The sequence below is a fragment of the Saimiri boliviensis genome, chromosome 16 (assembly GCF_048565385.1).
Source record: "Saimiri boliviensis isolate mSaiBol1 chromosome 16, mSaiBol1.pri, whole genome shotgun sequence".
NCBI lineage: Eukaryota > Metazoa > Chordata > Mammalia > Primates > Cebidae > Saimiri > Saimiri boliviensis.
In genome coordinates, this window is record NC_133464.1 from 79,705,252 (window position 1) to 79,722,965 (window position 17,714).

General features: G+C 39.7%; 1 protein-coding gene across 4 annotated transcripts in view; it reads right to left on the reverse strand.

Moving 5' to 3' along the window:
• MTUS2 (microtubule associated scaffold protein 2) overlaps window positions 1–17,714 on the reverse strand; it is a 679,146-nt gene that overhangs the window by 365,821 nt on the left and 295,611 nt on the right. For 3 of the 4 annotated variants that reach the window (XM_074387901.1, XM_074387899.1, XM_074387900.1), the window contains one exon: window positions 4,218–4,415. In XM_074387901.1, coding sequence (XP_074244002.1) covers window positions 4,218–4,415 — 198 coding nt within the window. The remainder of the gene's footprint in view (window positions 1–4,217; window positions 4,416–17,714) is intronic. The other variant, XM_039473210.2, reaches the window with a different exon arrangement.

The window sequence follows — 17,714 nt, forward strand, 5'->3', positions numbered from 1 at the left end:
CTGAACATTATATAAAAACTAAGGAGCCACACCCTGGGTCAGACCTATGATGTTAAGTTTATGCTTAAGTTCTAAGTTCGAAAATTATGTTCCCTCCTTCAATTTAAATATTATTCTGAAAAATCTATGGGTCACTAATGTCATCTGTAGTTTTATTAGAGGATCTAAATGGGCCAAACTCATAATCTTCATGTGATGAACTGGTGAGGGAGTGAAGGGAGGTGCCTGGGGCTATCCTGGAGGCACGGTACACATGCAAGTGCTGTATGAACCACAGGAACTGTGGCTACTCCTTGCAGACGATAAGGAGGCAGCCTGAACTAATATAGAGCACTTCCTAATGAGAGTGGCCCAGCCTCAGAGGTGGCTTCTGTGTGAAGCAGAACCCTCTCTAGGACTCAGAGTGTTCTGCAGGTGCTAAACGGCAACCTAGGAAGCCTTAGGGGCCTCTCAAGTCAGCTCTGACTCTATGATTTGCTTTCCTAATAGAAAGAAAAGATATTCAAATCATGTGTGTATGTCTTCCTTCTTTCTATATGGCAGCTTTAAGAAGGAAATAGAGAAGAAAGAACACCAGCCCAGGACCCAGGGCAAGTCAACCTGATCTCAGTTTGCTCAGCTAAAAAACGGATGGTAAAATGGATGGTAAGATACCTTCAAGTTCTAAGGACTTATGAACAGAATTCATTTCCCTATGCCTGTCTCATTTGCCAGAATCTTGTGGAAAAGGTAAAAAGACATAGAAGGGCACCTGACTTAGAAAGCCTCTGCCCAATGGGGTTGGGCTAATGGCCTGGAGCCTGAGTCCAGGGTGGATGGGGACTCCAAATGGAACAGCTGAACCTCCAGATGGTCCTGCCATCTCATGCCCAGGGGGATGCAAGGGGCTCCCGTTTCCACACTCATCATCACCTGCCCCTCAGGACCCAGGAAAACAGCAAGGAAGAGTCCCAGTAGAGCCAGACTAGCCTAGGAAACACTCATAAATTCACAATGAGTCACTTAAAAGTATCCCAGTGTAGCATGCCACAGTCAGTGTGGATACTGTTTAGACTGTTAATATGCACAAGCACCTAAAATATGAATTATACATTTGCAAATACTGTTGCACACCACATAATGACGCTTCAGCCAACAACAGAACACATGTATGACAGTGATCCTGTAAGATTATAAATAGGCTGAAAAGTTCCTATTGCCTAGTGATGTCTTGGCCATCATAATGTCGTAGCACAATACATTACTCACATTTGTGGTGTTGCTGGTGTAAATAAACCCACGTACTGCCATCATACAAAGGTGTACAGTAATGTCCTAGACCTTCATATTCACTCACCACTCATTCTCTGACTCACCCAGAGCACCTTCCACTCCTGTAAGCTTCATTCACAATTAAGTGCTCTATACAGGAACAGCATTTATAGTTTTAAACCACAGTTTTACTTTACCTTTTCTATGTTTAGATATTGTTACATACTATACTATTGTGTTATAATTGCCTACAGTACTATTGTGTTATAATTGCCTATTAGTACAGTAAATGCTCTACAGGTTTGTAGCCTAGCAGCCAAGGCTATACCATATCACCTAGGTGTGTAGCAGACTATCTCATCCAGGTTTGTGCAAGTTACTCTATGATTTATGCACATCGACGACATTGCCGAACACCACATTTCTCAGAACATATCCTCATCATTAAGCACTGTGTGACTATATATCCTTACCATGCTCGTGTTTCAGATTTTGAAACATCTACTGTGCCATGACATAATCCCTAATTACAGAATTCCTTAAATGAAGCCTATGTGAAAATAGTATCTGCAAAAAGACCAGTTCTCCAAGAAGAAAAAAGGAACCAATTCGGATACCACATTGGCTGTTTCCATGAGCTGAACCTTCAAAGCTTTGCTCCTAGGATATGATCTAAGGACTTTTAGCTCTCTCAAGAGCTTCATGTTTTATTTATTCCCTGTAATCAAAGCATCATCTCCTCACTAAAGAACGAAACAAAATGTTTCTTGACATTACATCTAATAAGAAGTATAGGTATAATGATTAGTAGTACTTAGACATCAAATCAAATGCATGGGAGGTTTTTCTGTGATTTACCGGTGAAGTAAAAATTGTATACATAGTAGGTAGCAGATAATTAAAATCAATTCTAACATACGTTTTTAAAAATAGAAAACAATTCTGGATAGACATTCATTAAAAAAATGTCACTTTTAATATGAAGTCTTCAAACTGGGAGTTATTTTCTCTGGCACATACAGCTCTTATCCCCTGGGTTCTTAGGGACCCTTCTCTAGCATCCTTTGAAGCAGAGGTGAGGAGAAATGCCCTAAGCACACCTGCAATTATTCTGTCCACACTGTCTGGTCTCTGTCAGCAAAAGCTGCTGTCATGGGGCCATGGCTCATCTCGCCTTGAGGTTAATTTTTTTAAGACACCAAAATCTTAACTCCTTTTTTGGAAAGATATATACTATATGAGAAGTCTTTCCTTCATATTTTCTCTAAAAGAGAAACATGTCTTCGGGAATTTTATTAATAAAAATGATGATAAATAGCTTCATTTATATTTTAAAATCACCAGACTGCTAATATGCACATGCATATATAAAAACATAAATTATACATTTGCGAACAGTTCTTTATTACACTCATGTTTCAGATTTCAAGACTACTCCTGTGTAATGGTGTAATCCCTAATTACAGTATTCCTTAAAGGTATCCTGTGTGAAAGCAGCCCTGAGCTATAGCACCTTCAGGAAACCAGCAGGGCAAAAGAAAACACCCTTAAGAACTGCTTAGAGACACATCAGGACAAAGGTAAATGTAATGTATTACTTAACTAGGTAGACCAAAATTTAGAACTATGTAAATGTTTCACACATCATCTCTGTAAACACAAAAAAGAACAGAGAATGAAAAAGCTTGGAGAAGAAATTCAAAATAATGAATCAATCAATTGATCTTTCTCGTTCTCTCTCTCTCCCTCCCTCTCCCTCCCTCCTTTCTTCCCTCCCTCCCTCCCATCTTCCCTCCCTTTTTCCTTTCCTCCCTCCCTCTCTGTCTTTCTCTCTCTTTCTTATTATTCCAACTAGATTCAACTTCTATAACCCCTTCAGAACAGCTCTCTACATGGAAACCTTTAAGACTTTCCTGGGCCTCTGGCAAGGTCTTGGAAACCAACATCTGAGATGTCTTGGTTTCCCATCCAATAACATTGGCTTTGAAGTGGAGATTGAGATGGGCTCTGGTCATCAAAGGCACAGCTGAATGGGCAGCCTGCAGATCTTCCTCAGGGACAGTGGCTGTTATAATGTGTTCTGCAGGTTATTAATTCATACTTTAAAATACAGTCTACACCACCGGTCTCAGGAAATGGGCCTGGAACAGCATCATCTCAGCTAATGGGGAGGGACTAAGAAGCTTGGCAGTGCTTTGCTGCTTTTATTTTTTATTTATTTTATTTATTTATTTATTTATTTTTTTGAGACAGAGTTTTGCTCTTGTTACCCAGGCTGGAGTGCAATGGTGCAATCTCGGCTCACCACAACCTCCGCCTCCTGGGTTCAAGCAATTCTCCTGCCTCAGCTTCCCTAGTAGCTGGGACTACAGGTGTGCGCCACCATGCCCAGCTAATTTTTGTATTTTTAGTAGAGACGGGGTTTTACCATGTTGACCAGGATGGTCTCGATCTCTTGACCTCGTGATCCACCCGTCTCGGCCTCCCAAAGTGGCTTTGCTACTTTTAATATCATTTAGTTAACTTTCAGATATCCGGTCAAGTGCTCTGGCAGTGTGAAGGCATTATTGGTAATCACAGGTGACTAAATGATTCTTTCAGCTAATATTAAATATCTAGTATGTTTCATGACAGCACAATGTACAACGCAGTAACAACTTTCTTGCATCTTTCTTTGACTTCCTACCTAGAATCTGCAAAGCAAAGGGATGCTGGAATCTGTCCGTAGATAAGTCATTTTCTACATCCTAAGAGGAGCTTTACAATCTTTTTTCCTGGCATACTAACTCCCCATAACTGACGGTGTCAAATAGGCTGTTTTTCTTCAGTTGTTAAATAAAACAATGGGACGCTAAAGGAGGTGATCCGAATTCTTAACTAATCATGCAAAGAAAATGGCATGCAATTACACAGGCGCGCTAGTTTTAATTCAGTGCAGGTGCTCCACCCTGCCCCACCCCACTTACGGGTGGCCGGCCGGCTCTGCTCTGGCTGTGCACTGTCCGTGGACTGGGTGCTGGAGACTGAGGAGACGCTGGAGCTCCGGACAAAGCCAAACGCCGCCAGCTTGGCTGCTGGGAGACGCGAGTATCCGGGAGGACGGAGACCAGATTTCGGGAGATTGGATTTTGCAGCATTTGAACTGGAAGCTTTCTTTAAATCTGCTAAAACAAACCCAAATTAAAAAAAAAATTATTCTCAGTTCACAATGAGATAAAGAATGCCACAGATTGTGAATTCTAACCCAGTTCTATCATAAACAGACTAAAATTAATCTTGCAGGGTTTGATTCAACATATTTAAAACAGACTTTGGAAGAGATAGACCCCTTATATTGTAAGTCAGGTGCCTCAGAGAACTCAAAGAGAATGAGGTGCAGCCCCAGCCTGGACAAGTTTACTGTCTATTTAGGCTGATGAGAGGAGGAAGACAAATAACTTTATTTTAAGGCCATAAGAAAAGGTATCAACTGCTTAGGACAATGAATGAAAGTGAATACTTACTGTTGCAAGTTACCCTAGATTTGTTAAAATTGAGATACACCTTAAATTTTGACATACAATGGGCAAAGAATCATTGTGGCAAATATTTACCAGTAACTTTAAGCAGTTTGTAATAAGTCTTATAAGGAACATGTACAAAAAGTTACCTAACTTTCTGTTGGCTGCAGGACTGAGGAGGAGACAGCGTGGACTACAGAACCAGCCGGGCTGGAATATAAGGTCTCCCAATGATGAGCTGTGTAACTTCAAGCCCTTGTCCTAACAATTACAGCCACGGTTTCCTTTCATGTAAAGACTGGGAATAACACTGACTTTGCAAATCTAATATAAATATTACTGCTTGTACCACAAGAACTTGATATGTGCTCAAACTGATGTTAGATTTCTTTTCTCCTTTCTCCACTATCTGTTATGTTAGTCCAAATTTCAAAATTAGTTCCCAGATATGTGCAAAGTCAGCTGGTTTTGAAATAATAAACCATCAAGTTATAAATCTAGCATCTCAGCATTGCCATGCTCTAAGTCTGAGCCAGGCTCCAGCAATAGCAACTGTGATGATTATCACAACACTATGAGAAGGCTCCCAGAACCAGGGAGAATCAGAATATTGTCACCATACAAATGCTCTTTGATAGGAAATATAAAAGGCCCAAGCTTCCCAACATGCTGTTTAACTGTCCTTATTGATTCCTTTAACAACTTTCACCTGCAGGCATATTTACCATGAGTGCTTATATAGTGACCATTCGGTGGCGTTCTTATGCTAGTCAACTCTTTATTATCCAGTAAAATATTAATCATGTTTCAGATTAAACCAGGTTTTGGATTAAATGACCCATTTGTTAAAAAAAATCCATGAAGAAACCACATATTAGAAAGCATCTACATGTGAAAATACAGAGAGCAGCAATAGATGATATGCTGGGTCTAAACAGCACATAAAAAAATTACCTCTTCCTCTGCCAGCTGCTTCCCTAAAAGTGAGGCTATGGAGAGCTGTGAGTCCAGATGAAGGCAGAAGCTGCACAGCTGTGGGTTTCTGATGCCTTAGTCAGGATTAGGATGGGGAGGAATCCAGTGATTGCAAAAGGAGAAAGAAGCAAGGAGCTGGGGCTACAAATATTCCCAACTCAAGCCTGTTCTAGTGCTTGGGAAAATACACACATACCAAAAAAACCAAAAACAAAACCTCAACTACGAAAAAGTAGAACTAATACTGTCTAACAACTGGGAATGGCCCATTTGCATCAGCAATTTATGCCACGTTTAATGACTTCACATTGTTGTTCTCACATTATTTTGAATACTTTTAGTTGATGTCCCCAGAGCAGTGGAAATATCCCTATATATACGATATCATTTTCACAGTGAGTTTACACCAAATTGATTTTGAGTGATGTCTGCAGAGCAGGAAGAGAGTTGCTAAACATCAGATTTAATTTCAACAATATACTCAAATTCCATTACATTTTGATACTATTTTAAGTTATCTATAACCTCCTTTCTAACCCAGTTAATCAATAATTAACTTTACGCAAAAGCAAGTGAGGAGAATATGAACAAAATAATTTTCCTGAAAAACAAACTGTATTTTGGAAATAAAAAAAAGTTGAAGTCAGAATTTCTAACAGGGTACCTAGGCATTCAGTAAGCATTTAATATTCAGTGAAGCATGAAAACCTAGTTTGTTAAATCATTACGTAAGACAAGCCACTGAACATGTTCAAAAAGAAATTTATCTTATCTACACTTACTTATATTCCATTATTGTTGATTTCCTCAGTAGAAAAGTAGCAGTGGAACGTGCAGAGAGGATGAGGACAAGCAGCACAGGATCCCAGATATACAGGAAGCCAGTCTCTAAATTGTTTTCTAGGTTTCACTTTCCCATAGTCTAGATCTTTATTTTAATAAAGACATATATGGGCTGTGTTTGTGTGTGCATGTGCTTATGTGTGTGTGTGTTTAGATGACTTGCAGAAGTATACTTGCCCTCAACTCTCTGTGCATACAATTTTTACAAATTTAGTGGTACCTATATCATACATTAAGTTAATACATAATGGTCTTTCCTTCTAGCAGATCAATCTCATGAGTAGTATACACGCTTTCAGAGTTTGCAGAAGCAAGTCTTGTTCTTTTTATATCACCAGCTCCTAGCACAATGGTTTCCACAATGTATTATTCAATAAATATTTAATTGAAGTTTACATTAGCCAGGCTTTTATCACACTAATTTAGCCCACAGTATAAGTCAAATATCTCTACTAGTCTCTGCATGAGATCTAGTCTGGAGTAGAGCTCAAAAGTCTAATTTTTAAAAAATCACCTCAGTGATTCTGATTCAGGTGGTCCCTGGATCTTTGAAAACTTCAACAGAATATGCCAACTCACCCTATGAAATAACTGCATTCAGCTGTTCTGGCTGAATATATCTTAATTTAATCTTAGTTTCTCCTAAGAGGGACATATTTACAAAATTATATAGTCCCTACTATTTCTCAAACAAGTCCAGTGTTATGAACTGAAGGCCTATCCCTGCCATCCCCCCAAATCACAGGTTTAAATTGTAACTTCCAATGTGGTTGTATTTAGAGGTGGGGCCTTTAGAGATAACTAGGTTACAAGAATGAAGCCCTTGTGAATGGGATTAGAGCCCAAGTGCCCATATGAAAAGAAGCTGTAGAGCTAGCTCCCTCTGTTTCCACATGTGAAGATACAATGAGAAGATGATGGTATGCAACCCTGATCTCAGACTTCCAGCCACAAGGACTGTGGGGTCCCTCCCACAACACATGGAAATTATGGGAGCTACAATTCAAGATGAGATTTAGGTGGGGACACAGCCAAACCATATCAGACTTAATGGGGAAAGGTTGAATGCTTTCCCTTGAGCAGGCGTCCCCAAACTTTTTACACAGGGGGCCAGTTCACTGTCCCTCAGACCGTTGGAGGGCCGCCACATACTGTGCCCCTCTCACTAACCACCAATGAAAGAGGTGCCCCTTCCTGAAGTGCGGCGGGGACTGGATAAATGGCCTCAGGGGGCCGCATGCGGCCCATGGGCCGTAGTTTGGGGACGCCTGCCCTTGAGATTGGTAACAAGGCAACGATGTCTAATCTTCCCACTCATATTCAATGTAGTGCTGGAAGTTCTAGTCATGCAATAAGGCAAGAAAAGGATATAGATCAGGAAGCAAAAAGGAAAGCTGTCTCTATTTGCAGATGACTTAATTGTCTACAGAGAAAAATCCGAAGAAATCGCCTGTATAGAATTGGTCCTAAATCTTTAAATGTCTAGTAAAATTCTCCAGTGAAAATAAAAACAAAAACAAAACAAAACAAAATTACCCTTGGGAAGGAGCTTGAATTTAACGGGATCAGACTGTGGAATAATGTATGCCCCAGGACACTGTAGAAAATTATAGAGCAATCAGTCAGTAATTAGTAGAACCTGACAGCTGAATGTGATACCAAAGGGAGGAAGATTAACACAGATCAGAGAAAGACAGCCCTCAAAAAACATTGCCAATGTACACGCCCAAGGCTGTGCCTTCTGTGGAGTGATATCAGTGAATTCACAATGCAAGGAAAACAGGCTTCACTAAAGTAGATCAACCACGTTGCTAAACAAATAAATAAGCAAATAACAAGCCCCAGAGAGGAAGAGAGGTAATTAGTAGCCAAGGATGCTACAATAATTACCCAAAAGTTGCATGTCAACAGAAATAAAATGAGACACACACACACACAAAAAAAAATACAGAAAGGGGTGATTTATATATTAGAAAAAAGCAGGAAACAGAAACTGCCTATAAAAGGACCCAGCATTCAAAAACTTCAAAAGAGCTATTATAACAAAATAACTAAGGAAACTATTCTTAAAGAAGAGGCTGTAATGACAATGTTTCATCAAATAGAAAATAATAAAGAGAGAGAAATTACAAAAACCAAATGGAAACTTTGGTGTTAAAAAGCAAAATAGGCTGGGTGCAGTGGCTCACACCTATAATCCCAGCACTTTGGGAAGCCAAGGCTGGCAGATCACAAGATCAAGAGATCAAGACCAACCTGGCCAACATGGTGAAATCCCGTCTCTACCAAAAATATGAAAATTAGCTGGGTGTGGTGTTGCATGTGCCTGTGGTCCCAGCTACTTGGGAGGCTAAGGCAGGAGAATCACTTGAACCCAGGAGGCAGAAATTGCATGGAGCCAAGATTATGCCACTGCACTCCAGCCTGGCAGCAACACAGCAAAACTCCATCTAAAAAAAAAAAAAAAAAGGCAAAATAACTAAAGGATCTATACAATAGATTTGAAGTGGCAGAAAAATACCAGTGAACTTGAAGATCAATACATATTATAAAATCCAAGGAACACAGTGGAAAGAAATGAAGAAAAATAAGCAGAGACACATTCAGGTACACCTATCAAATGTAGATTAGGTCTTTTCACATAGTCCCACATTTCTTGGATACTTTGTTCATTCCTTTTTACCCCTTTTTCTCTAATCTTGCCTTCTCATTTTATTTCATTGAGTTGGTCTTCGACCTCTGATATCTTTTCTTCTGCTTGGTCAATTCGGCTGTTGAAACTTGCGCATGCTTCGCGAAGTTCTCGTGTTGTGTTTTTCAGTTCCATCAATTCACTTACATTCCTCTCTAAGTTGTCCATTCTCATTAGCATTTCGTCCAATCTTTTTTCAACGTTCTTAGTTTCTTTACATTGGGTTAGAACATGTTCTTTTAGCTCACAGAAGTTTCTTATTACCCACCTTCTGAAGCCTGATTCTGTCATTTCATCACACTCCTTCTCCATCCAGCCTTGTTCCCTTGCTGGTGAGGAGTTGTGATCCATTGTAGGAGAAGAGGTGTTCTGGTTTCAGCTGTTTTCATCCTGTTTGCACTGGTTTCTTCCCATCTTTGTGCATTTATCCACCTGTCGTCTTTGTAGTTGCTGACTTTCAGATTGGGTCTTTGAGTGGACGTCCAGTTTGTTGATGATGAAGTTATTTCTGTTTCTTAGTTTTCCTTGTAACAGTCTGGCCCCTCTGCTGTAGGACTGCTGAGGTTCACTCCAGGCCCTGCTTGCCTGGGGATCACCTGCAGCAGCTGCAGAACAGTAAGGGTTGCTACCAGTTTCTTCTTCTGCTATCTTTGTGTTAGAAGGATACCTGCCAAATGTCAGTCTGATCTCTCCTTTATGAGGTGAGATCTTTGGATATACGGGGGTCAGGGAGCTGCTTGAGGAGACAGTCTGTCCTTTATAGGAGCTCAAGTGCTGAGCTATGAGCTCTGTTGTTCATCCAGAGCTGCTGGGCAGGTACATTTAGGTCTGCTGCAGTAGAACTCATAAACCCCTTTTTTTCCCCAGGTGCTCTGTCCCAGGGAGTTAGGGCTTTATTTATGAGTTTCCGTTGTGCTGCTGCCTTTTTTTCAGGACTGCCCTGCCCAGCAAGGAGGCAGCCTAGTCACTGCCTGCCTGCAGAGGCTTTGCTGAGCTGCTGTGGGCTCCGTCCAGCTGCCATGTGAATTTCCCTGCAGTCCTGTTTATATGGGTGTAGTTAGAACCGCCTTGGCAATGGTGGCCCACCTCTGTAATGGCGGGCTCTCTCTGTAATGGCAGGTTGCCTCAGCAATGGCGGACTACCTCCGTAGTGGTGGAGTGCCTCGGTAATGGTGGACACCCCACCCCCACAGAGCTGGACCGTCCCATGTTCAGCTGTGCTTGCTGTGAAACTCTCAACCCAGCAAAACTATCTTTCAAAAAATTAAGTCAAAATAATGACACTGTCATCAGATAAACAAAACTTGAAGATTTGTTGCTTATAGACCCACCTGATGAGAAACATTAAAGGAAGTCCTTCAGGCTGAAACTAAGTTATATCAGATGATAAATCCACACAAAAAAGCAAAGGGCACTGGTAAAAATAATTATGTATATTTCTTCTCGTAACTAACTTAAAATGCAACTGTATAAAACAATAGGTATATAACCATATTGTTAGGCCTATAATATATTGAAACACAATATTTAACAGTAACAGCACAAAGGAGGTGGTGGCAGCAAAGCTCTATTATAGTATGGAAATGGACCATATGGTAACTCAAATTCACAAGAAGAAATGAAAAAAATCCAAACTAGTAAATAAGAAGGTTAATATGACAAATTATAAAAAATAATAAATTTGCTCTCCTTTATCCTCTCCTTCTTTAAAAGACATAAAATTATATGAATAACCAAAAAATATCTCTCATTGGTTTGCAATACACAGATGTAATATATGTGAGAATAATAGCACAAAAGAGGGAGAAGAGGGACTAGAGTTACAAAGGAATAACATTTCTGTATCTTACTATAGTTAGTTTAAATCTTAAGTAGACTCTGCTAAGTTGAGATGGTATATAGTGAGCCCTACAACAAACAATAAGAAAATAACACAAAAAAATATAGTGGAAAAAATTACCAAAGGAATTAACATACTATACTAGAAAATATCCACAATGTAAAATAAAGCACCAATAAGGAGCAGATAATCAAAATAAGACATAAGACATACAGAAGACAAAAAGTCAAATGGCACGTGTAAGTATAACTATACTAATAGTAGCATTCAATGAGGATGTATTAAACCAATCATAAAGAACAGATTGTTTGTTCTGAACACTATAAAGTGTTCATAGATCTGAACACTATAAAGCAACTAAACCAAATAACCTCTATAAAATATTTTACCCAAGAGCAGCAGAATACACATTTTTCTCAAGTGCACATAGAATATTCTCCAGGATAAACTATACTTTAGGCCATAACACAAGCATTAATAAATTTAAAAGGACTGAAATAATACAAAGTATGTTCTACAGTCATAATAGAATGAAATTAAAAATCAGTAACAAGGAAATTTGGGGAATTCTCAAATATACGCACATACGTAAGTAACCACTGGGTCAAAGGTGAAATTGCAAGGGAGATTAGCAAATACTGAGATGAATAAAAATGCATGACATACCAAGGCTTATGGGAAGCAACTAAGGCAATGCTTAGAAGGAAAACTATAACTGTGAATGCCTACATTAAAAAAGAAAAAAGATGTCTAGTCAGTAATTTTCAACTCTAAAACAATGAAGAAGAGCAAAAGAAGCTTATACCAAAAAGAAGAAAATAAATAATAAAGATTACAGTGAAAATAAATGAAACAGAGAATAGAAAACAAGAGAGAAAGCCAATGAAAACAACAGCTTAGTTCTTTGAATTATCAATAAATTTGACAAACCTTTAGCTGGACCGGCCAAGAAAAACAGAAGGCTTAAATTACTAACAGGAATAAAAGAGGGAATATCACCACTTACTTTGCAGGATCATATGGGAATATTGTACTATGAAGAACTGCATTCCAACAAATTAGACGGCCTAGTAAAATGGACAAATGCCACAGAAACACAAACTATAAAAGCTGAATCAAGAAGAAACTAAACATCTGAATGTACTTAAAAGAGAAACTGAATTAGAATAAAAAGATCTCACAAAGAAAAACCCAGGCACAGATGTCATTAGCAAATTCTATTAAACATTTAGAGATCAGAAAGAATTAAGAAAGCTCAGGCCGGGCACAGTGACTCACGCCTGTAATCCCAGTACTTTGAGAGGCTGAGGGGGTCGGATCACCTAAGGTCAGGAGTTCAAGACCAGCCTGGTCAACATGGTAAAACCCTATCTCTACTAAAAATACAAAAATTAGCCAGGTTGGGTGGCACATGTCTGTAATCCCAGCTACTAGGGAGGCTGAGACAGGAGAATTGCTTGAACCCAGGAGGGGTTCAAGCACTCCCACCTGGGTGACAGAGCAAGGCTCTGTCTCATGAATAAATGAATAACCATTGCATGGGGGAGGCCCCTAACCATGGCAATACTGATTTAAACCTCTCTGGAGGAAAGAATTTATAAATCCAAGCAAAGTAGAGAGAATGCTCAGTAACAATAAGAGTTTTTTAAAAAGTGGGTGGAAGGAAAGAAAAAGAGAAAAAGAAACCAGATATGGCACGGGAAACAAAAAACTGAAACAGAGGCCATAGTTGAACCCAAAATTTACTTGAAATCCAAAATTTACTAACAGAATTTATACAACATAAGATTTAAAAGGGCACTGATTTGCTTTTTCACTTCTCCAACATATGTTCTAAATTAACTTTAACACATTTTGAATGTACCAACTGGCATACCTTCACGGCCTTAATATTGAGGCTCAAACTGCATTTATTCCTGGAATCTCACTAAATTTAAACAAACCACCCCCTATAATTACAATCTATAATACAAATTTAATTTATAAATCTCTCCTTTACAGATTAACTTGCTATAATCGCAAGGGGAGTTACTGAACAAAAAATAGAGGGCACATTAAGTATGTTTCACCTTAACTGAAGGAATTAATGTCTTGTCTAAAATTTCCAGTGTCACAGCATTCATTGCCCTAAAATATCCCATTGTAAGCATAGACACTCTGACCTAATGATCAATATATTTAAGTATAATTAAGACTCTGACATATGCAAAATTGACTTGGCAAAATGCGACCCTCATGGACTATATCCCCAGTAAAACTAGGTAGTATGGCTCAGTGTAAATTTAAACAGAGCTTACAAGGACTGAAATCCATCACACGCTTTTACTGTTCCTTCCTTTAACAACCAATTTGGTCTGTTCTTAAATTTGGAATGAATGACACCTCACAGGGGATTATGTACCTTAATGCCATGGTGCTATCCATTAAAGCTCCCAGACACTATATTATTGAATTGACTGACTCCATCTAAACAGCAATTGCAATATATTTTGCTCATAGATTTGACTAATATGTTCCATTCAGCTCCTATTTCAAAAGCTTCTAAGTCACAACTTTCCTTTACCTCCAAAGGAATACAATAGATGGCCACCCACAGGGTACCCCAACAGCTTTGCCATCATAAACCTTTGCAGGGAAGGTCTTAACGGCACCCAATTTTCTCTAAGAAGAGAACACAGGTATGGCATTACATTGATGACACTCTCCTCTGAAGGCATTAATTTGACACACTCATTCAGGACATACAAATAAAAACTCACCAAAGAGTTCACAAAAAAGAAATGGGCCATTGCGTTGTGCATAGTGCCATGTCTTGCCACCAGGCTCAATTCCTGAAAATTACTTGGTAAACTGCAGGGCACTCCACCCACTGACTCTCTCAAGAATCAGCTAATGATCATATCAGCACCAAAAATATTCAAGTAAACCCAGGGTCTTTTAGGTTCAGGAAGCAAAATATCCTTCATTTGTAAATTTTACTGAAGCCCATCTTCAATGGGCCTCCCTCCAACAAATGGCTCTAGAATCTGTCCAAATTGCAATCAACATGCATTTCCTTTAGTTCTCTCAGAGACTCCTCACTATAAAAGCTTTGGTAACCACCTCTCATGCTTCCTGGAGTCTCTAGACCACCTATAATGACTATAAGTGTCCCCTGGACTTCTGATATTAAAAACTGAAAGCCCTTAGTCCTGCAATATACAATATAACAATACCAGGTGCTGGCCATATGCTTATCTCTCTGGAGAAGAGAAACTTCTGTTCTCTGAACTTGTGACCCTCCAAACCCAGATCTTCATTATGCCTTGAGTCATAGAACTGGCACCCTGCAAATTTGGCATAGCTATTGAGGCCTCCTTGCTACAGGACAGGGCCAAACTTGTGCTCTCTGGCATATTATGCCTGCCAAGTTATAGGGGGATAGAAGGAGGACCTTCCCTTTCCTCAGACCTTCACCTGGTGCCACAGTGCTGAAGGAGGTCTCAACTTTAAGACTTGGCTATCTATGGAGCTACTTGTGATCAACTGATCAATAGCAATGGGAGTTCATAGACTTTACAGATGAAAATGTCACCATCAGACATGATGGAGCTCACTGCTTTTCATCTCCTAATCAATATGTTGCTGATAAAAGATGGGACCTATCTTAGTCAGCTCGGGCTGTCCTAACAAAATACCACAGCCTGGGTGGCTTAAACAACAGACATTTATTTCTCACAGGGCTGGAGGCTAGAAGTCCAATATCAGGGTGCCAGCATGGTCAGATTCCAGTAAGAGCTCGCTTTCGCAGCTTTCTTGCTGTGACCTCACACAGCAGAGAGGAAGCTCAAATGTTTCATCCTGTACTCCCACCATGGGGGCTTCACCCTCATGACCTCATCTAAAACGAATTACTTCCTAGAGGCTCAACTCTTAATACTATTTCACTGGGGATTAGAACTTCAACACAGGAATTTTAGAGAGACACAGTCAGTCTATAACAGAACCCAGTGATCACTACAACTGGACAGACTTCAGGCAGTAGTATAACACTGGATATTCTGGCCAAAAGTTGATTCCATCTGCATACGTTTATGTTCTCGGGCCATTGCCAGTAGTCTGACTGTCTGGTCTAGTCAAAGGCCAGAACAATTCCTTGTTCAAGGTGCCACCCTTGGGGTAAAGAAAACAAAAACAAAAACAACCGAACCTCTTGTAATCTCTTGCCCTATAGATACCCAAACTATAAATCAAAGCCACATATGTCTCTACACATACCCAAGCCACAATATAAGGTCTCACCAAGACACTCCTTATCTATTAGATTGGTACAAACGTAATTGCAGTTTTTTCCATTACTCTGAATGGTAAAAACTTCAATTACTTTTACATCAACCTAATATTTTGGACTTCTAGACACTGTTGATAGTACGAGGAGCTTTTTGCTTCCCAGAACACACAATGACTCTTGAACAAGACACTCAATGGAATGTTTACCTTCCTTATTGGTCTCAGGCTGTAAGCCTCATAGAGTACTATTAGGGCTTACTAAATACGCTCAAATTCAATTAAATAATATATAATATCTTTTAGTCATCAGTCAGACATCAGGGTGAATTCTAATCATCTGACTCCCACGTTTGAGGTTTGAAGCTGTCATCTTATTCAGCCTCACCGCTCTCACTTCTCCTTATGGCCTACATCTGGACTGACCAGAAAGCCTTGATACCCCCTCCTCTGGGGCTTGTGGGAAAGTCAAACCAGGCAAATTCCTGTCTATGTATAGAAACCATTGGCGCACCCTAACCCCAACCTCAATAAAAACTCCAAGCCAATCTCCTTTCAGTGTTCTCTCAAGCCATTTTCAATCTGCTTGAGAGGCCTGCCCTACTTTCTTTATGTCAGTAATGAAGCATTTTTTGGACTATGTGTGTGACATCATCAACCTCCACCAGGAGAATGAAGCAAATAAGGGCTTTCCATTTTGTCATCTAAAACAGCCAAGTGTGATGGTTAATACTGAGTGCCAACTTGATTGGATTTAAAAATGCAAAGTATTGTTTCTGGGTGTGTCTGTGAGGGTGTTGCCAAAGGAGATTAACATTTGCGGTCGGGTGCAGCGGCTCATGCCTGTAATCCAGCACTTTGGGAGGCTGAGGCAGGTGGATCACCTGAGGTCAGGAGTTCCCGATCAGTCTGGCCAACATGGAGAAACCCCATGTCTACTAAATATACAAAAAATTGCTGGTCATGGTGGTGGGCACCTGTAATCCCAGGCTGAGGCAGGAGAATCACTTGAACCCAGGACGCAGAGGTTGCAGTGAGGTGGGACTGCGACATTGCACTCCAGCCCGGGTGACAAGTGTAAAACTCTGTCTCAAAAAAAAAAGAGAGATTAACGTTTGGGTCAGTTTACTGGAAAAGGCAGACCTCAGTTTGGGTGGGCACAATCTAATCAGCTACCAGTTCAACCAGATTAAAAGTAGCAACAGGAAAGACGAGATGGGCTTATACTCCAAACCTACATCTTTCTCCTGTGCTGGATGCTTCCTGCCCTCTAAATCAGACTCAAGTTCTTCATCTTTCAGGCATGGACTGACTTCCTTCCTCCTCAACTCACAGCTGGCCTACTGCGGGACTTCACCTTGTGATAGTGTGAGTCAATACATCTTAATAAACTCCCCTTTATGTATACATCTATCCTATTAGCTCTGTCCCTCTAGATAACCCTGACTAATACCGTGCAATCGCTTCATTGTTAAAGTTCCAATTAATGTAAGAACCAAAGTAGAGTAGTTTGGGTTTCTTTTTCTTTGTATTAGTTTTACTTACACCAAAGTCTACTTTATAAAAAGGCCACTCTATAATATTTTACTTTGCTTTACTATAAATTCAAATTGCCTAAATATTTTCCTAATACTAAGTGAGAATCCAAACCAAATTGAGGTACAAGTCCATCTATATCTTCAGAGTGGCTACAACAGGTATAAATTTAACAAAAGAAGTATAAAACTTTCATTATGAAAGCTATATTATATTGTTGAAAAAATTAAAGAATGCATAAATGACTAGAAAGCAACCCATGTTCATGTAGTGAACGTCTTAATATTGTTAGGATGGCAATAATCCCCAAATTGATCTACAGATTCAATGCAACTCCTATGTAAAATGCCACACGGCTTATCTGCAGAAATTAACAAGCTAATCCTAAAATTTATATAGAAATTAAAAGACAAAGAATAGCCAAAATAATCTTGAGAAACAAGAACAAAGTTGGAGGGTTTATACTCCCCATTTCAAAGCTCAGTATAAAGCTACAATAATCAAGACAGTGTGGTACTAGCATGAGGATAGACATAGAGCTAAGTAAACAGAAATGACATTCCAGAAATACACTCAATTTCATCAAGGTTGCCAACACCATTCATTGGATACAGGAGAGGTTTTTAACACATGGTGCTAAACATACATAGGCAAAAGAAAGCTAGACCCCTGTTAAAAATTCAGGCTGGGTTCGTGCTGGTAATCCCAGCACTTTGGGAGGCCGAGGTGGGTGGATCACCTGAGGTCAAGAGTTCAAGACCACCCTGGCCAACATAGCAAAACCCCATCTCTACATAAAAGACAAAAATTG